The 22,561-nt window shown below is 38.5% G+C and overlaps 1 protein-coding gene across 1 annotated transcript in view; it reads right to left on the reverse strand.

Moving 5' to 3' along the window:
* Positions 1 to 22,561, reverse strand: part of LOC150090910 (serine/threonine-protein kinase DCLK1-like) — a 482,386-nt gene that overhangs the window by 115,062 nt on the left and 344,763 nt on the right. Inside the window, exon 16 of the mRNA XM_090377039.1 lies at positions 17,585 to 17,665. Coding sequence (XP_090233165.1) covers positions 17,585 to 17,665 — 81 coding nt within the window. The remainder of the gene's footprint in view (positions 1 to 17,584; positions 17,666 to 22,561) is intronic.

Below are 22,561 nucleotides of genomic sequence, written 5' to 3' on the forward strand. Positions count from 1 at the left end.
AAAGATGTAGTATAAGCTGATGTTGCTGAGATCTCAGCAAAAGTATTGCCCAAAGCGTTAGCTATATCCGAGGGACTAGTTAAATCTCGCCCATTCCAGAGGAGGACTGGAGAGGGTATGGTTGGAAACTTACCAGAAAGCTGTCTAATTTTTTTCCAGATTAATTTGCTGTCAGTATTTCTGTTAATTGTTGATGCAAAACGGGTCCAGGATTCTTTTTTGGCTTGCCTCTGTATGAAGCGTGCTTTTGCCCTTACTTTCTTATAATTTATCAGATTGGCTGTGATTGGATATTGCCGAAACAAATTCCACGCTTTATTTTTTGCTTTGGTGCATTCCTCATTCCACCAATAATTATAGTGCTTTTGACCCGGTGGATTTGATAATGGTATTGTATCTTTAGCCTCGTTTAAGAGATGCGACGTGATGTAATCTGTCACATCATCAATACGGTGGAGACGGATTTTTTTCTCATCGAAAGAGATTGATGACTGAAATTTTGCTCAGTTTGCTCTTGTAAATTTCCATTTCCTGCAGGGTTTAGTTAAAGGAGTCTGTGCTATCAATACCTTGCATACGATTGAGAAGTGATCACTGCCCATAGGATCGTTTATAACATACCACTCTATGGTCGGGACCAGTACTGGAGAACAAATGGAAAGATCTATTGCTGAAGTACGTCCAGTTGCGAGCTGAATGTGAGTGTGCGTGCCAGTATTCAGTATGGTGAGGTTTAGTGCATCTACAAGTCTTTCAATGAGTCGACCACGTGTATCCAATTTAGAAGCACCCCATAGGGGGTTGTGCCCATTAAAGTCCCCTAATATACAGAGAGGTGGAGGTATCTGTATGAGGAGGTCTTCAAGTTCTTTTAAACAATAAGTATGGTTTGGCTGTAAATAGATTGAGACTAGTGTTATTGCAATATGGAGAGTTATACGAACCGCAACAGCTTCTATTTCAGTTCGAAGTGGGATATGCTTAGTTGGGATCTTTGAATTTATCAGGATTGCTACACCACCGTGGGCAGTATTTGCTGTATTGCGATCTCTTCGATAAAGGCAGTAGTTCTTTATCAATGGAGAAATTTGCGAGGCTAAGTAAGTTTCTTGGAGACAGAGAGCAACTGGAGAATACTGGTTAATTAGATTATGGATGTCATCTGTGTTGCAACGAAAGCCTCTGCAGTTCCATTGTACAATGAAGGCCATTATTTGTGTTTAATTGTTTGAGATGTATCTGACTGCTTTTTGAAGGTGACTGGTTTATGACGTTCCAATTTTTGTTTGTCTTTTTTTAGGAAAACTGGCTGACCAGTGTCCATTTCTTCTTCTTCGGCATGAATTTCTAATATTGGATCTTCCGGTAGAGCAGGAGATGTCGCTGGTATTGTAAGAGGAGTGTTACTTGCCTGGTCTGAATGCTTGGGGTTACTGGACTGTTGCTGAGAGAGGACAGCTCGAGCCCAGTCAGAGATTGATATGTTTGAGGGGACGGTAACTTCAGTTTGGGTGGATACTGTTTGTTGTTTTTGTGCAACATTTGCATAGGTATGTTTGGGCATGGTAGGAGCAATTATTTTCCTTGCTTCTTGAAAGCTTACCTTGTTCTCAACCTTATATTTAACAATTTGTTTCTCAGTTTTCCATCTCTCACACGTTCTAGAATATGCAGGATGGTTACCTTTACAGTTGAGACATGTCTTTTCTGTCGCCAAACATTCAGACTGAGTATGATCGGAAGATCCACAGTTTGGACAAACTGGGTTTCCTCTACATGTTGTCTGAGAGTGAACATACTTTTGGCACTTGTAGCATCTCAAGGGATTGGGTATATACGGGGGAACACGGCAAAATAGATAGCCAGCTTTTACTGTTGATGGTAGGTTTGGGGAATTCAATGTAGTAGTAGTAGTAGTAGTAGTGGCATGTGATGCAAGAAAGCAAATGTATGAGCTTATGTAGCATCAGCCAAAAAAAAAAAAAAAAAAAATCACACCATTCCCTCCAAATGCCTGTCCAGAATGTAAGAATGATATTCCTGGTAGGCATACGGTTATTGTCTTTTTTAATCATGATTCTTCTTGATGCAATAACATTTTGATCCTGAAGTTCTTGGGTTAATTCATCCTCTGTCACGTTCAACAAATCCCAACTAGAAATCACACCTCTGGATGTATTTAAGGTAGCATGGGGAGATACTTTAATTGGTATCCCAGCAAAATTTGAAAGTTGTAAGAGTTTCTCTGAATGTCTACTTTTTGTTGTTTCTAAAAGGTCTCCAGATTGCAGCCTTCTCACAGTCTTCAGAGATCCTGCAATACTCTCCAGGTGTTTCTGGATGAGGAAAGGAGATAATTTGCTGAGAGGTTGTTCTGAAAGTGAATGTAAAATTAAAAAAGAAGGAAACTCTTTGGTTGTTGAATTTGTTTTCAATTCTTGGGTTGTGAAATGTCATAATCAATTTCAGTATGTGGCCGAGAGCTTGTCGGCTCTAAAGATGGATAATCATTTTGCTCCATCTTTGCTCCTTTTCGCCCTTGGCAGATGAGCTTTTCTGCCAAGGTTTCCAGACCCGCCACGGGGAGGCAGGAGCAGTGCCTGGTGTGACCAAGCAAGAAGTAGTAGGGGGTTAGTAATAAGACTATGAAAAAAGAAAGGTGGCTTGCCTTTCTTGCTCTGTACAGGTACTCTTGTAGCAAGAGCAGTTATAAAATAAATAGATTACTTAACGAGAGGAACGCAAAAGAACTATATATCACTTTTTGGAAATCGCACTATAAGGCACAGATAAATCGCTCAGTCACAATCGCTTGGCACCCAAGGCCTACCCTGCACAGGCTGAAGGTTGGGAAGATGAAAGAAGATTGTTCCAGAAAACGGAAGTTGAATGAAAAATGTGAAAGAAGAAACATTGGTTCTGCGAGTTTGAAGTTGACAATTAAAGGATGTTGACTGATTGCAGCACACATTCGTACTGCTTTGGATGAGACAGCGGGAATTATAGAAGCCAATTCAGAAGAATAGTGCCCATGGAAGTATCTATAGAAAAGGAATACAGCAGGCACATAACATCTATGACACGAAGTGGAGAAACTTTGTTAGAGAAGGGTCATTAAATAACCTAACTGCCCTCTCTTGAATGGAATCTAGAAGTCTGAGAGAAGTTTTGGGGGACCACCAACCAAGATATAGGAACAATATTTTGTGGTAGGGTGGATTTGCAATTTGCACAGATTGAACAGCTGTTTTCAAGAATAGTAACACCGAAAGTGAAAGAAAAAACTCAGTATTTCAGATGAAGAGGAAGCAATATTTGTAATGTGATTATGCCAAGAGAGATTAGAAGTTAAGGCAATACCCAATATGGCACCTCCGTAGTCAGGTGGGCAGGAGCAGCAATGCATAGCATATGCTTCTTGATTAGACCAGGGTTCGAGCTCATGACCACCAAATATGGAGGATGCAGAAAGGTCAGGGAGTGACTGCATATCCCCGGAGCAATAAGGCCTTAGTTGGGAGATCAAAATTGAGAGTAGGAGTGTGCTATAGGCCTAATGACTCTGATGAGTATAATAAGGAACTGTACAGGGAAATAGAGTGGGCCAGTAAATCAGAGAGTCTTATAATGGGAGATTTTAATTTCCCAGATATTGACTGGAATTTGGGGGCTGGTTACTCACACACTAGCAGGGCTTTTGTGGATTTATTGGATGATTGTTTTCTACATCAGCATGTTCGGGAGGCAACTAGAGGGAGTAATACTCTTGATTTGATTATCAGCAGTGATTCTTCATGCATTAAGAATCTGCAGATAAATGAACCACTAGGTGACAGTGATCACGGTGTGCTGAAGTGGGATTTACTGAAAGAGGTAACTACCATTAGGGGTAGTTACCTCTTTCAGTAAATTAAGTTAGGGGTAAAGGGAAGGGTTATTGCTTCCGTAAAGGCGACTACGATGGACTGAGACAGTATTTAAATTCTATACAGTGGGACCAACTGATGATGTTACCAACAGCAAATTCAAAATGGGAAGCATTCAAAGAACTTATCTTGGAAGCTACTAGGCTTTACATACCAACTAAGAAATATTGTTCAAGGTTTAGGCCAAAATGGATGTCAGATGAACTAATGAGGCATATGGCAGAGAAGAAAAATGCATGGGATACTTACAAATTAACACATGACACAGAAGCCTATGATAGATACAAGTTGATATGCAACCAAGTTACAAAGGAGGTTAGGCAGGCGAAGGCAGATTACGAGAAATCCTTGGCAAGGGATGCAAAGAAAAACAGCAAAGAGTTCTTTACTTATGTAAACTCTAGAAGGAAGGGGATGAATCAGATTGGTCCACTTGATATCGATGGTTCAACTGTTCATGATCCTGCTCAGGTAGCTAACAAACTAAATCAATATTTTGCATCTACATTCACACGTGAGGTGTTATTCAGGAAGGGGAATGCCATAGATGAAGTAAATACTGGGCTAGATGTGAGCTAGATGATCTAGTAATATTAGAGAGTAAAGTGGAGGAGAAATTGTTGAAGATAAACACAAGAAAGGCACCTGGGGTGGATGGGATCTATCCAGTTATATTAAAGGAGGCAGCAAAGGAAGTAAGTAATCCGTTAGCCATAATTATGAGAGCTTCCTTGGACTCAGGGGAGGTATGTGGGAGGTATTTGCACAGACTGGAGATGTGCAAATGTAACCCCAATTCACAAAGGACGATCAAAGGATGACAGAAGTAATTATAGACCTGTGAGTTTAACTTCTGTTCCAGGAAAATTAATGGAAGCACTGGTTAAAGAAGCACTGCAGGATCATCTTGACAAGAATTCAGTTATAGCTCAGACACAGCATGGTTTTGTTAAGGGAAGGTCTTGCCTGACCAATTTGATTGGATACTATGATAGTCACAAAAGAATTGGATGCAGGGAATAACTTTGATATTATATATTTGGATCTTAGAAAGGCTTTTGATACTGTTGTACATGGAAGACTGCTGCACAAATTGGAGCAGTATGGCATTGGAGGCAAATTGCTGCTATGGATAAAAGGGTGGTTGAGGGGGGAGAAGACAGAGAGTGGTAATCAACGGACACTGCTCATCGTGGACTAATGTTATTAGTGGAGTCCCTCAGGGTTCAGTGTTGGGTCCATTGTCTGTATTTATAAATAATATTGATGATGGTATATCAAGCTTAATGTCCAAGTTTGCAGACGATACAAAGGTTGGCAGGGTTGCTAAGGACGCTGCTGACACTATGCTGCTGCAACAGGATCTGGAAAGGTTGAACAGATGGGCTGAGAGGTGGCAAATAAAGTTTAACATTGACAAATGTAAAGTACTACATATGGGAAACAGCAACCCCAGACACGTATCAACTCTGTGGTACTACACTGACAGTGGTAGAGAATGAAAAGGACCTGGGGGTAATTGTGCAGGCAGATATGAAATTCTCTGAGCAGTGCAGACGGGCTGCAAGAGTAGCTCATGGTGTCTTATCAGTGATATACAGGAATTTTTCTAGCAGGGAGGTGATTATTCCCTTGTATAAGGCAATGGTCAGGCCACACCTTGAGTACTGTATACAGGTCTGGAGGCCTCATTTCAAGAAGGATGTAGAGCTGCTGGAACGAGTACAGAGAAGGGCAACAAGGTTAGTGAACGGAATAAAGTGTTGCTCTTACGAAGAAAGGCTTAAGTTTTGCAAATTACAGTGTCTTGTGACTAGGCACCGGCGAAGTGATCTGATAGAGGTGTACAAATCCTGAATGGTTTGAGCATGCTCCATGCTGATGGGATTTTTCCTCTTGCTCAGAATAATCACCTGAGAGGGCATAAATTCAAATTGAAGAGAGACAATTGTAGGATAGATGTGCAGAAATTTGCCTTTAGCCAGCAGGTAGTTGGTTGGTGAAACAGACTTCTTTGTTGTGGAAGTTGATAGCCTAAATAAATTTAAGGCTCAGCTGGACAGGTATTTCGAACAAACGGAGGGGTGAAGTGGAAGGTTTTTTTTTTTTTTTTTTGGCTGATGCTGCATAAGCTTGCTTTCTTGCATCATATGCCTCTAGTTATGCTAATACTAATTTTAATTCTAGCTGCTAATGCTCCTAAAAACCAAATAACAACAACAATATCCAATAGAGATATATGATCTTGCCTAGAAATCAGTGTCATCAAAGAGAAGTATAGAAGCAGAACAATCCTTTTTGCGAGATAGAGGACTGAGTTTTAGAAGGATTAAAATCAACTAAGTTATCTATGCTCCACTGGAGAATTACCTTGAGATCGGCATTTAAGGAATTGTTAGTGGATATTTGAAAAGTTGAAGCTGTTTGTGCAGGGCAAGGTTTCTCAAACTGGAAGATGGAATGCAATGTGCTATTATCAACAAAACTATGGATAGGATTTTGGGTCAATGGAAGAAGGTTATTAATGTACAAGAGAAAAATAGTGTGAGAAAGAAGTGAACCTTGGGGAATGCCAGCATTAGTGGAGAAGATAAAAGACAGAGAGACATCTACCATCACCGAGCAGTCAGAGAGAAAACTGAATACCCAATTACAAAAAGCAGTTGGCAAACCATAAGATGGAAGCTTATTTAAGAGCCCTTTATGCAAAACACAATCAAAAGCCATTGAAATGTCAAGAGCAACTGCTTGAGTTTCAACCAACTTTCCACTGAATTTGTCCATATGTGGGTAATATAAGGCCTGACATAGCCAAGTGGTCAGGAGTGGGAGTGCAGTAGCACATACTCTTTGAGTGGATTGGAATTCAAGTCCGTGACTGCTAAATACAATTAATGTTTGTATTGACTGATTTATTGTAAACTCCACTGAGCTGGTGGTCATGCCGGAACATAAACAAGAATATAAGCCAGAATATCACCAATGAATTGACACTGACAGAATCCATAACGGTGATTGTTGATCAGATGGAAGGTTTCTAGATAATTTAAAAGTTGTCGGTTAATTGATTTTTCCATTACTCTAGGAAAAGTAGAAGCAAGTGAAATGGGACGATAATTGGATGGCAGGGATTTGCCACCCTTTTTAGAAACTGGCTGGATGAGCAAATTTCCCAGCAGAAGGGAAAACAGCAACACAGAAAAGGAATAAGTCCAGCAGCACAGGTTTTGAGAACAAGTGGAGAATTACCATCAGGTCCTGGAGCTTTCTTATCATCAAGATTTGTCGAAATCTTTCTGATATTCTTTTGATGGAAGACCACAGGAGGCATTGAATTGAGCCTACTGGGAATGGTAGGAGGTGGTTTACTAACAAGTTACTAAGATCATTAATCACCAGTTGGAAGAAAAATAGGATGTTATCAGGTCAGCTTTATATTTGCCTGAAGTGGCAATAGAACTGTCTGGTTTTGGCAAAGGTGGGACTACAGATGGGCAAAAGTTGCGACCAATAGCTTTGGCAAGAAACCAGCATGCTCGACTACCATTAGGGCAAGAAGCAAGTTTTCTACTCTTAGCCTGTTCAAAATCTAGCTTGGACTGATTAATAACTGCTTTACAGTTGTTGCGATTTTTGGTATAGGCAGAAAACAAACCTGGAGATTTGGATAGAAGTGAATTGTGATGTGCAACATTTTTATTTTGAATGGCCTTAGCTCATTTATTGGAAAACCAAGGTTTAGATAAAGGATGAGATTTTAAGGAAGAATAAAGGATTTCATCCCTACAAGAATAATTTCACTGACACGATCTGAGCAAATGCTGACATTGGAAGATTTGAAACAGTAATCAGACCAAGGAAAGGAAGAAAAGAAATCTTGTAAATCATCCCATTTTTCATTCTTCTAATGCAAAGCAACACAGGGTTAACAATGGTCATAGAGAAAGGCTCCACTGGAGAAGAGACCATCTCACCAACTTGTGATTTGAGGTGCCTAGAGGCCCATTCACCTCGACCATGTACTTAGAAAAGTTGAGAAAAAGATGAAGCATGTTGGCTGTGTGATCAGGATCATCTAGTATTCTGGTAGGTAAATGAACAATCTATGTGAGGTCATTAGTAATTGCAAAAGCCTCAGCCCGACCAGCTGGGTCCGTGTGACTAGAAAAACAGAAGCCAGATGGAGTTGTGAACATTAAAATCACCAAGGAAAATTACCTTACTGTTAGGAAATTTGTACTGGAGAAAGACAAGTTTCAAAAAAGAGGAAGTTGTTGTTGTTTGGTTTTTAGGAGCATTAGCAACTAAAGCCATATTGCTCCGGGATATGCGGTGGTCATTCCCTGACCTTTCCGCATCCTCCGTATTTGGTGGTGATGGGCTCGAACCCCGGTCTAATCAAGAAGTGTGTGCTACGCACTGCTGCTCCTTCCCACCTGGCTACGGAGACACCTAAGAGGAAGTTGGAGTGCCACTTGATTAGTGGAGTCAGGAGAACGATTGAGGCAAATAGACGAATTTGACAGAATGTGGCAGAGAGATTTTAAGTCAGAGAAGATTGAAAAGAGAAGATTCCAAATTAATAAGGTTTCTGACAGGGAATATCAGATTGGGCATATGCACAAGTACCACTTTTGAAGTGAAGGGAATCATACAACAAACAATTTGGAAAACTGAGATGAGCAGTGATTGAATCAACTGATAACTGGGATTCTGTCAAAAAAAGTTGATGGGGTTTGGCAGACTGTAAATGGAAATCGGTGAAATTGGAACTGAAACCATATATATCAGTGAAATGATTGAGGACATGCTTGGAAGGTTTAGATCTTTTCACAGATAAGTTGATTAGTTTGAAAATTCATTTGTTCATGAATGGTGGGGAGGACATGCTGTATGAAGTGACAAAATTTCTAGTTATGGTGTACACATGGCAAGACATAACGTGGCCTTGACAATGTCCCCTGTATACACACTACTCAGACTCCCTCCAGTCACTATCTGGCAAATTAGAGCCAGCGAGATCATACACTAGATGATCTGGAGGCCTCCTAGAAGCTTCGTCAACTGGTTTAGTCTGGTGAACTATTTAGCGGCTGGCCTGCAAACTCCATTTTAGAGCTGTACCCTTGAAATGTAAGGAAGATCGGATCTTGCCATGACATCCATCATAACTTCAAAAGACATCAATTGTACTGCATGATGGAAGAGATGTGGGGGGGGGGGGGTTGCCGGGACTTTGTTCTGGAGACAAAACATGGGTTCCACCATTACAAGTTTCCAATAAGCAAAGTGGTGTTATTTCAATGGTTGATGAGAGTCATCTACCACCTAGTATTACCTGTACCAACTAATATTGTAATAGTGCAATATGGCCTTAATAGCTCTTGAAACAATAAATCAAATGAAGAACCTAGTATTGCCTGATAACACAGAGAGGAGACACTCCTCCGTGTGGTGTGAATACCACACTTCGAGTCCTGCTTACATTGTTTTGCAGCTGGGTGGTTACCTCTAGTATGCTAGGTGTTGTATTTTAGAACTTGGTTGTATTTTACAACAGGGTCCAGTCACATTATTATGACCACTAACCTAGTATCCAGAATATGCGCCTTTCAGAGCATACACTGCAGCCAGCCGCCATGGGAGGGGCTCTAAGTCCGCTGGGTATCTGTGACCATGCAGACTGCAGTGAATCCTGGAATTCCTGTAGGTTCCTTGGTGGAGGATCCAGCTGTCTGATGTATCAATTGAGGTGGTCCCATAGATTTTCAATTGGGTTAAAATCTGGGGAATTCAGTGGCTAAGGGAGTAGCTTTAAGTCTTCGTTGTGCTCCTCAAACTGCTCACGGACAATTCTGGCGACATGGCAAGGCACACTATCTTGCTGATAGATGCCATGGCCCCAGGGAACACGGTCAACATGTAGGGGTGTACCTGATCGGCAATGATCGATAGGTAACCATTTGCATTCAGGATGTCCTCCAGAGGTATGCTCCTCAAACTGCTCACGGACAATTCTGGCGACATGGCAAGGCACACTATCTTGCTGATAGATGCCATGGCCCCAGGGAACACGGTCAACATGTAGGGGTGTACCTGATCGGCAATGATCGATAGGTAACCATTTGCATTCAGGATGTCCTCCAGAGGTATCAGCAGACCCAAGCCATTCCATGAAACATTCCCCAGATCATAACGTCGCCCCCATATCTGGGTGTCTGTTTTCGGAGGTTTCACGCCTAATACGCCACCACCCATCCACTCGGTGGAGTAGAAACCACAACTCATTGGAGAAGGCCACCCGTTGCCACTCAGCTGGGGTTCAGTGTTGGTATTTCTGTGCAAACTGATGCCGTGTTTGCAATGAATGGCCATCAGCATGGGTGCTGTCACCAAGCGTCTGCTCCGGAGCCCAATGTGTAACAGGGTTCGCTGCACTGTTGTGTTGGAGACCTTTCTGGTGGCCCCACAGTTCATTTGAACAGCTAGTTGAGCAACAGTAGTGCGCTGATCGGTCCTAACCAACCATTTCAGCTGATGTTTACCTCTGGGATCAAGAGAGCATGCGGCTCTGCAATTGGCAAATCGGTTGTCAAAACTGTCCCATTTGTCCCAATAGTCGATGATTATGCCTTTTTGCAGGTCTTACAGGTTGCGTGCTTTGCCCGTGGCAGAGGCTTTTACTGTGTTCACGGATGCCGAACATCAAGCCTTATATGCTTGCGGTGTGTGAACATGACACGTGTGCTGCATGATTCGCTAGGTGTGTCTGATGTCTGCATTGGGGGGTTGGTCTTAATATTGTGACTGGACTCTGTATGTTATTAGTAGTAATAGTGGCAAATGATGCCATTAAGCAAGTGTATACAGCATCTGCAAAAAAAGCTAACACTTCTCATTTAGTTCTTCCTTTAATTTATTCAAACTACTCCAATCTACAAGATTAGATAGTAGTTTGTTCAAACAATCAACTATCCTCTATCTTAAAGCAAATTCCTGCAGATTTGACCGGCAACCATCCTTCCTCAGTTTCAATTTATGCCCCCTCATGTGTAAGTCTGAGCATGAGGACTGATCTTACTCAATTCATTCAAGGCCTTAAACACCTCAATCAGATCTCCTTGCAGGTGACTAGTTTCCAGATGCTACAATTTAGAAAACTGAAGCCTTTCCTGGTCAGAGCACCCTTTTTCTCCTCTCAGTAATCTTGTTTCTTTTCTCTACACTCATTCCAACAGATACACGTCCTTCCTAAAATGAAATGAAAGACATTTGAACCAAGTCAGTCAGATTAACTAGAAACAAAGGAGTCATGCTAGAAACTGTTATCGATGATGAAATTACCAGAATAACCAGCTCCTCAAACTTTTCTGATATTGGTCTCTCCTCTGATACCTTAAAACTTGCTAATCATACATTACTAATATCTGATATTGACAAAAATTTAGCCAAAGAGGAAATAACAGGAGATATTTTTTGCAAGAACATGAATAATCAGGACATTACATTAGGAGAGGTCTCAAATGGCACTACTTTAAGATTTGGCACACAACTTACAAAGAATTCATTTGAATCTAACTGGGTAAATGGCTTTGTGACCAAGTTATATAAAACTTGTGGTTAACCCAGGATAAATTTTATACTGTTGATTTGTGCATAGAATTAAACGATTTATGGTCACAGGCAAATGCTTTACACGTCTTGGCTATGGGTATACATCTTTCTCCTGTCATGTTAAAACTCTGCCCTGTGGTCACTGTTCTAAAAGTGGACACATTTTCACTGAATGCACCCCCGCCCCCTCCAAGGCAGAACCACTTATCTGCATCAATTGTATAAGGAGAAAAAGAGACAGTAAGCACTCAATATAAGAGATGGCACCTGCCCTGAATACCAAAGAACAATTGAAATAGCCAAACTTGATGACTCAATATGAATAACATTAATACAACACATCCCTCCCATCCACCAGAGATCACTTAATGCAGACTGATACTCTGATATTAATATTCTATAGATAAATGCTCACAATACCAGACACATGGTAAGTGAGATTAATTAGGTGGCTGAAGAGAATGACATTGATATTATTTGCCTTTGAGAGCCCTTCTACTCACAAGGGAAACATTGGTCTGAGATGCAAAATTATAGGCTATCCTGGCCTTTCTCATATCCCTTCTATGCAAGAAGAACCAAAGGCTGGTATTGTAATTGTCAACCCTTACTATGATGTCACTGCCATCAGTGGGCTCTGTAAAGAGCTTTCCACCTGCATTGCATTACAGTTCCTATAGCCCCATTCCATCTCATCTCTCTCTCTCTACTGTCCACCCAATGGTAATCTTGATCTCTCTGCACTATATCAACACAACTTTTGATACCCTAGGTGACAATAATATTATCATTGCTTCTGATGCCAACTCTAAATTTCAGCTGTGGCACAGTGACCACCTAGACTACATAGGCTCTAATGTGGAAGATTTTATTTTAAAACAAGATATTGGCATTTTAAATCAACCCAAAAACTGTATACATTTAGTAATACTCATGGAGAATCCAATATAGATGTCTCATTATCCTTTGCCAACTTAGCTCACAAAATCTCTAATTTGAACATCAAGACTGATGGTACATCAGCAATTACCTTTCCCTTCTAGCTTCTTTATATCACAGAATTCTTGTCAGTCCTCAAGAGCCAAGATTTGTAAATAGAAATGGAAATTCCACAAGTCTATAAATAAGGATCTACCCAACCCAGAAGACCTACCATTCTTTGGAATTCCAACCAGAAGGAAAATCATTCTTAATAAAAGTAACCCCCGGTGGCTGCCGGAGGTATCGCTAAACAAAATGTGTACAAAGAAGAATCTTCCAGAAAAAGAGAAGGACCTAGACTCCCAACGAAGTAAAATATCTTAAACAAATTTACATAAATATGAATAAAAAAAAAAAAAAAAAAATACAACAAGGCTATCAACACCCAGAAAATCTGATCGTGGCAGCACACCTAGTCTATGCTCATTCTCTATGATAATGAGCATTTTGAGCATTTCTGCAGTATTACTTATGAGCATATGGTCATCAGTAATACTGCAGAAACATGAACTTGACATATACAGTGAATGGGTCTAGATAAAGTAATGGCTACAGATGATCCAGCCACAGACCACCCCTATCATCATAAAATAAGAAGACTTGATGAAGCATATTCTCTGCTATAAAAAATTCACTTCATTCACCATGGATAAAGCTGTTACCAAAATAAAGCCCAACAAGTGCGCAGGATTAGACCATTTGAAAAACATTCATTGAAAAATTCTTCTGCCTCAGACCCATCTTCCTAATGCTTTTTAATAAATGCTTAGCCAACAGATTGTACCCTGATTAGAAAACTTCTCTACTAAAACCTAATAAACTCCCCACTTGTGACACACAAAGGCCTTTAAGGCCAATTACACTTAGAAAATTGCTAGACAGCTTAACTGTAGGCAGAATAAACACTCTTATTACAAGAATAATTTTGTCATCAAAACTATATGGTTTCTGACCTGAAAAATCCTGAATGATACCCTGGGATCTGGTCAAATTTATTGCTCTTAAATATGTCCTTCCTCTGGTGGGCAGTATTCTCAACAGGCTCCATACTGCTGGTTCTCCAACCATTTCAGACTATCAAAATTAAAAATCTGTCTGAAGACTTGTCTCTTGCAATTTTTGATCTGAGGACTTCTTTTTTTGGAATCTAGTCAGGAACAACTGGCTTAACAATCAATTTGGGGAAAAAAAACCATCAAATAGGTTATCTCACAACCTGAAAATACTTTTTCAAGGAGGTTCAAGGGCAGAACTAGAGTTATAGCCAATAAGGTACTGGTTAACCTTTATCTTTGGATCATGCAAAATAAGCTAACTATATCTTCTTCTAGAACCAAAATGTTAATTTTCTGCAGCAAGTTAAATCAAGATTATTAAGATAAATAGTGCCTCTATCTCTCTTGTCTCTCACTAGCACAGCATCTTGGAGTTATTTATGGTAACAAGCTTTCTGCATATAAAACATATATGCAACAAAAATCAAACCTACACAGGCATACTGATCCGAGTACTAAAAGTGACTGGAGTCTAAACAAGAAACTTTACTTTTACTCTACAAGGCAGCCTTTATCCCTTATTGTCAACTTTTGCTGTGAGAGCCTGGTTTCATCTTGTCAAAATTGTCAACTGTCAGAATCAATTCTTCTCACCATCACAAACGCCTGCAAAACCACCTCTACCTGAGCCCAAGTCTTCTTGAGATCTCTACTGATAAATCTTCATGTCCTCTTCCATGAATTATAAATATCATATTAAAAAATATATTCCATTAAGGTTTCTAGACATAATCATAAATAATAATATACATTATTATTTATGATTAGAGAGACACCAAGATAGAGAGAACATTTGTTATGCTGCGGGAGCACTGGTCTCTTTCTAGCAAAGGTGCTGTTACTAGATCCTTCTTTCCTAATGTTCACTATATTACAGATGAAAAAAACAGAAATGGTTCTCAAGCAATATATACCTTTCATACTATCTGACTGTACACAGTTCTCTCAACACTATGAAGTTTCAGCCTTGGGATCTCAAATATTGACCAATGCCTCTTTGGTAGCTGGGGAAACTGGGCCCACTGCTCTACTCGTGTTAGTAATGGCCATACGGTGCAAGGAAGCTTAGGGCTTATGCTGCACCAGCAAAAAATAAAATAAATAATAATAATAATTAAAAATCTATGATGATCTTAAGCTTCTGCTGTTGCTAGCTTCAGGGTATTTTTTCACTGGGGATAAGGAAAAATTTGTGTAAAGCAGGGAAATGTTCCAACTTCTGAAAGATTTTGCCATCAAAGCCTTCTCTAGAAGAAAGATCCTTCGCTCTAGTATACCTATAGTAACCATGTCTCATTCCTGTGAAGTGGATGATTTTCTCAACTTCTTTATTCTTGTTCCCTGGGTGGCAACACATCTGCTTCCCAATATATTTTATTTATTCATTTTTATGTTTTTATGTACTTTTTCTCCTCTTTTTTGGGTTGAGGAAACCTTCCTATCTCATAGGAGATATCTTCGCTGGTTCTGTCAAAATGTTTTTCCCCCCACTTTATTTCATTTTATTTTTTTGTATGCCTGTCTTCAGATCAGGCAGTATGTGCTTGTTGTGACCTACCTCTTCATGGTAGATGTGGGTACCGGGAAGCAGCCTTCCAGTCTAAATGGCCAGGTAGAACAAACGAACACACACACACACACACGCGCATGCACACATGCACAGCCTTAATGGTGTTCTGCTAACCTCACAGAGAAACATGGCAGAATTAAACTACTGTTTAGGAGTTTCCACACATAAGATATTTCATGTTTCTCTCCCACCTGTGAAGCTAGGTGGAAAAATATCTTAAATTATCTCTCTCTCTCTCTCTCTCTCTCTCTCTCTCTCTCTCTCTCTCTCTCTCTCTCTCCCTCCTTCACTCAACACATGAAATATTTCAAGGACAAAGTTAAGAAATACACAGGTATGCTTACAAGGATCACAAGGGCAGAATTTGGCCTGAAAGAAAAAAATAACTGGCAGTTTTATACACCTGGAACCCCATAGTTACTTATGGGGCCAAAAGCTGTTTGGATATCAATCATGTAGCCGAGTGGGCAGGAGCGGGAGTGCAGTAGCACACGCTCTTTGAGTAGACCAGGGTTCAAGCCCCTGACTGCTGAATACGGTCGATCTGCCAACCCGCACTGGACCAGCGTGGCAGATTATGGTCCATTTCCCTCAGCATGAATTGTTGAGGAGGCTTCCATCCTGCAGTGGGTTGATAATGGCTGCACTTTACTTTACTTTTTTTACATGTCAGATTCCTATGGTCTTAGACTGAACCTAGCTAATATCTGGAATTAAGCTAATCATTCATTGCCAGCAACGTGCTCCATCCATTCCTGCCGTTTTAGTTAATTCTACACTGTTCTAAATGCATGGAGAGCATCTGACTTTTTCTTCTCTCTGCTGACAACTACAATAATTTTCTATTACCATAATTAATATGCAATAATTTTCTAAGTCTATTATTGTCAACTGACACAGCTTATTCACTCTGATAATATATAAGGTTAATTTATCAAAATAATACTTCAATTTTGGATATGAAAAATAAGGTGTTATATTGTAGTGCTCGTTCGGAAGCAATTACTTCAAAAAATGAAAGCAAGGAAGAGAATTATGGGGTATTATTTCAAAACATAACTGAGGGTCATGATATAAATATACACTTTCTGACTGTATAGTGAGAACCAGATTTTTTCTAAATTCCGAACATGGATTTTCGTTGATAATGAAAATTCTTATACAATGTTTTTTTTTTTTTTGATTTGGTAGTTGTTGGCGCATCGGCTTCTGTGGCCATATTGCACCTTCCAAGGTTTTTGCAGTACTTTGATCCAAGCCCGAGGCGGGAATCGAACCCGCGACCTTTGGGTTGCCGGGCAGGTACTTTACCCACTCGGCTAGCCCGGTCGGCCCTTATACAATGTGAAACATATTCAATCTTATGACATTATTTTATTTTTAACTGTTTCATGCAGTCTTTTATATTTTTAACATTGTGTATTAAAATAATAATAATAGATAATTAAATTTCTAAAAATAAATTAAAAGCACAGATTAAAAGATTAGATAAATTAAAAGCATAGAGAGCAGAAATGATAACAAAATCCAAAAAAATCCAATGCTACGCCTTATAAGTATGGGAAAAAATATTTAGCACTCAGAAGATTAATGGTACCTCACAATCTTATGTAAATGCACACTTTAAGTAACATGATAAACAGATGATATATTCCTTTAAATACACACAGCTAGTAGTTTGTTTAATCTTCAACTTACTTTTTTTTAGACAGAAATAAACAGTTAAACTGTACTGCTAATTTCTTTTCGTGTTTTATTTTGTTTCTATTATAAAAAAAGGATACGTTCTTTATCCTATGGTTCTTATAAAAAAAATTAACTTTTTTAAAGAAATTAAAAAGAAAATTTTAAAAATGTAATAATTTATCTTTAACATAGTAATTAAATTTTATTGCATCCACATGGCTCTTCATTTTCATGCTGATGTAATTTGGAAAAAGATATAAAATAAAGAGAAAATAGAAAATTATAAAAGAGAGAGAGAGAGAGAGAGAGAGAGAAAGGGATGCATTAGCATATGCAGGTTTAAAACTCACATAACATTATGACTCTCAGTTGGCAGTATCTTGTCCAAGTCTGTGGTTATAGCCACAAGATGATGACTGAAAAGGATGGTTATGTATGTAGTTCATTTGAATGAATATGGATCTTTGGTGAAAACGTATAAAAAACCAAATATTGAAGTGAAAGGTGAAAAATAAGACTTCTCATGTGAAAATCATCTCTGAAAATATATTTCCATATTGTTCATGATTATTTAATTTACTGAGCTCTTTAAATAAAAAAGCTTTTTCTGGTATAAAATTTAATAATATATTTTTGATTCTTTAAAACGTCTAATATAATAAGCTTCCTAAAATGTGCAATGCAAGTGGAAGAAAAAATAGAGTTATAATAAACAGATACAACCACCACCAAGAAGATGATGCAGAACCCACCGCTACCCATGGATGTTCCAAAACTTGTGCTGCTGAATAGCGAAGTTTGGGATCAATTTCTAGCATATGACTGATGAGATCCTATATTTAAGAAAAAATATTCAGAATTAGTTATGTATAATACTATGTAACAAAAAAAGTCTATATTTAACTGTTTCTTACACATATTTTGTCTAGAGAATCTAACAACATCATTGGCTTTACTCTGGTGTCAACTGAAGGTGTTATGTTTATGCTATAGTTTATATATTTCAAAAGTGTTTACCAATACAGGACACAAAAGGTGACATTGTTTTGCACATTGGTACCAATGATATTAAGGAGATGTGAGGATTCACTTAATCTGGCAGCACTAGTGTAGGAATGGATGATGCTTTTCTAAAATATCTGTTGCAGATTAATTGTTAATTAAAAATTAAAAATCTGAATTTTTTTCTACCTTCCTAAATATACTCAAACTTTTATTTGAGATGTTTGGGAGGCAAAAAATAGTTTCTTTTCTTTGAATTATAGATGCAACAAATCTGTAAAGTGCTGCACAACTAGTCACTCCCCCCATTATGCTTATTTGTTGGTTTCATTTTCAGCTTCTTACAAACAACACATTGTGGAGGCATCTGCTATGGAAAGTAGTTCCTCTCAGTTTTATCTTTAATTGCTATAAAAATATGTATTATTTATTCTGATTATTATTGTTTTAGTTTTTGCTTTGATTATCATTTATAATTTATCTGTTATTCCTTTATTTATTTGATAAAGCAAATTAATAAGTGCAGGAACATAAGTTTGAAATTTCATGCATTCTTTGAATGATTCTATGAGCAGGAAAATGGAAGGATCTATTAGTTTCTTGTTTATATTTTATGAATGTATCTTTGTTTTTTTAACTTTAAGCACAATAAATATATTTTTTGTTTTTTAAAAATAAAAATATGTAAAAAACACAAAAACAGCATTTTTTTAATATTTAAAATTTATATTAAAAATTACATTAATAAGCAATGAAACCCATTAAGAAAAGAAGAAATACAATGTATACTGCACACAGAATTTAAAATAAAAAAAAAAATCCCAGAAATAAAAAAACAAAATTCTGCACCTATTATCAGATTCCATGCAACTTGGTAGCAAATTGTGGCATGACTGCTGACAGGTTTACAGGTATAGAGCAATGTTGAAAAAAAAATTCACAAGTTAGGATTAAATTTGCAAGTGAATGTTATGATACCCAGACAAAATAGGGATTACATGATAAGAATCTTACCAATCAATTCATACCTAGAGAGAATTTTTCTACAATGACAGGATATGCTTAAACAGAAACTATACAAGAATATTTCCTAATGCTATCAAGGCAGTGTTAGGTGGGTTAGAAAACTGCTAGTTTGCATGGAGATACACAGATTATGCTCTAATCATTGGAGCCAGTCGCATTATGCAAGTGTGTTATGTTAAATAGGACTATGTTGGAGTGTTGTTTGATTGGCCACTTAGCAACCAGGAAGTAACCATCACTTGGAAGGAAATTCCCTGGTTCTGGTCATTGCTACATAGTGAGATACCAATGTACACACTCTTACTGAGTTAAAGAAAACTCCCAAAAATAAAAATTCTCACCTTTGACAAGGGGAGCCTAGAGTCAGCAATCTTGTGCATTCAATATGATCAACATGCCAAAAACAGCAAAAAATAAATAAATACTAATAATAAGATCACATAGATAAAATTGCTTCCAATGCATGGCTCACGGGTGGGACGCTCTTCCCCAAGACTGAAGGATTCATGCTTGCCATCCAAGACCAGGTAATCAACACCAAAAAACTACAGAAAATACATCACCAAGGAGCCCAGAGTGTCCAATAGCACATGTTGACGGTGCCACCAAGACTCAGAAACGATCCAACACATCACTATGGGATACAAGGTGATCACCCAGACAGTACATTCGTAGACACGACCAGGTAGCCAGGATAATACATCAGAAGCTAGCAAGGAAATACCAGTTGATCAAAGAAAATGTACCACACTACAAGTACAAACCCCAGGCAGTACTAGAGATCCCGACCTACAACCTGTACTGGGACCATGCCACAAATCAGGAAGTACATGTACCTAATACAGGAGGTCAAGGAGATGTGGCATATGCAACAAGTAACGACCATCCTGATCATCATGTCAACCACAGGTATGGTGCCAAAGACACTACATAACAGCCCAGCAGCAATAAATCTCCCAGAAAACACCTACAAGGAACTCCAGAAAGTTGCAATCCTGAACACCTGTAGGATAGTCAGAGAGTTCCTTGACCAACAGTAACATCAGACATAACAACAACCACCCTATGTACTTGGTAGCAATACTTGTCACGAGGTGGAATCCCCAATCAGGCAGAAATAATATAAGAGCAATAATAATAATAATAAAAAACCAGCAGCAAGTTGTTGGGTGGAGGATATCAACAAGAGAGGCAGGCAATTGGTTGAATGATGAGAAAACTTTTTAAAAAGGCTGTTACAAAAAGTATGGAAGTGTTTATAATTTTATTTATTTCCTATGAGATGCTGCTCACAACACAATCAATATTGCCAACATTAGAAATATGTAGTGACTTTTCATGAGAATATGACCAATAGTCAAAGAGAACATGAGACCAACTTAACTTCATCACAAAGACAATGGTCAGATAATGATGCACCTTTCTCAAAAAGCTTTTGGTTGAGAGAGGAAGATCCATGACCAGTACAAATAAACGTAGTCTTAGATACAAATAATACAAATAAAAAAAGCAATTGTAGTTTTTCCCATAATGCAGTGATCTTTGTTGCCACGCAATAATTTTTAATACATGCATTTTTTCTATTTAATTCCTTGCCTTTTCAAAGTAAGGTTAATATCCAAAATGTTGTCAGGAAAACTGCAATGATGCAAAAACTGCAAAGCCCAGCATAAAAGACTCTGAGGTCTGCATTCATCTAGCAATGACCTACATGGCAGAAGTTGACACTTATTGGTTGGTTGTTGTTGTTGTTTGGTTTTTAGGAGCATTAGCAACTAAGGCCATATTGCTCCGGGATATGCGGTGGTCATTCCCTGACCTTTCCGCATCCTCCGTATTTGGTGGTGATGGGCTCGAACCCCGGTCTAATCAAGAAGCGTGTGCTACGCACTGCTGCTCCTTCCCACCTGGCTACGGAGTCGCCTGCGCAAATACTATGCCTCCTTAAAGCCTCATGAAATTTAGTGGCTACAGAATTTGCTAAACCAAATTCTGTAGCCATTGAAGCTGCATAGAAAACTTCATATCTACCTGCATCCTTACCCCAGACCCATTTTAACTTTTCCCAATTTTAATTTAGCCTCTCCAAGTTTGAGTACAAAGTTACTTGTATTTGGGATTGTTATTTCCCAAGTGTAAAAGTTACATTTTGCAACATTAAAACATAGTTGCCATTTATGTGACCATTCCTAAAGCCTATCCAAGTCACCCAAAAGGAGCCTTGCTTAACACTGGCATTTAGCCAATCTCCCAATCCTCAGCTCATCTGAATATTTCACATTCCAACCTGTATCCCTTTAAAAGACAGAAACAAAAGAAATCTAATCCTAGCTCATTCTGACAAGTAACCATTGATTATAATTATTTGGCTCCTGCTACATAGCCATCTTGTAATAGATCCAAGAATCTTTTTCACAATCTCAGTATTTGCCAGCTTATATAGCAAACACTCACGTGGAATTAAGTCATATGTCTAGATCGTACTTGCAAGTCTATTAGAACTACCATGCCTCTGGGGGTAGAAGAAGTTAATTTTTTGTCTTCAGTATAATATATAACTTTTAATCTTTGGAGTATGCTGTTAGAGTAGTCTCTTGCAGGGTGGCTACTGGGTCATATTGGGTGATTAAATCATAGAGTTCATTAAATTTGCACCATAAACCTCTGCAGTTCCACTGAAGGATGTGCTGCATTATTTGTTTTTGCTATTGGAAGGTGAATCTGTCTTTTTTTTTTTTTAATGAGCTATTTGTTTATATTTTATGAGCTAATGTGGAAGATTTCATTTTAAAACTTGACCTGTATGCTTTCATCATTTTCTGTTTTTGGTAAAAACAGCAAAAAAAAAAAAAAAAAAAAAAAGCATCCAGAACTTTGACCTTCTTTATGTCTGAAGAATAGAGCATAGTATGTCCGCATCAAAAGAAAGGGATGAACAGAAAGTGGCCATGGAAGAACCCAAATGGATTAACAACTAATGAAGTTGACTTCATCCTCACTAACAGAAGATATATCGTGAATGATGTTACTGTCCTGAACAAGGTAAATGTTGGAAGTGATCACAGAAAAGTAAGATGCACTTGATATAGATGTAAGAAAAGAAAGGAAAAAACTGACTTGAGTAAATAATACAAAGATCTTTTAGATAACAGAAAAAGCAGTATACTGGAACTTAAGAACAAGTCTGAGCTTCTGCAGACAGCTCAGGAACAAGATATCGATGAGGAATATTACAACTTTCTGAAAGTGATAAAGCCCAAGAAACCTATAGGTAGAAAGAAATCCAAAGAAGAAAAATTAGTCAAGAAACACTTGTCGTGATGAACCAAAGATGACAAATGAAGCAAGATAAACACTGACAAGGAGAAAATTGAGTATACCGAGTTATGCAAAGCCATTAGAAAGAGACTCAGAGAGGACATAAGAAGATTTAACACAAGAAAAGTAGAACAAGCATTAAGGGAAAACAAAGGATTTAAATCAGCAGCCATGAGCAATAATACAGAAAGACAAATGATACTGAAACTGAAGAATAGCGATGGTGTACTTATAAACAGCAGAGAAGGCATAATTCAAATAGCAGAAGACTACTATAGAGAATAATACAAGGAGCAGGGGAATGATGCCAGCAGTGGGGAAGATGGATTGCAAAGTAGCAACACATACGACATACCCGATATTCTTCCTGATGAGGTAGAACA

This window comes from Mastigoproctus giganteus, chromosome 1 (assembly GCF_048544385.1).
Source record: "Mastigoproctus giganteus isolate SK-2022 chromosome 1, ASM4854438v1, whole genome shotgun sequence".
NCBI lineage: Eukaryota > Metazoa > Arthropoda > Arachnida > Uropygi > Thelyphonidae > Mastigoproctus > Mastigoproctus giganteus.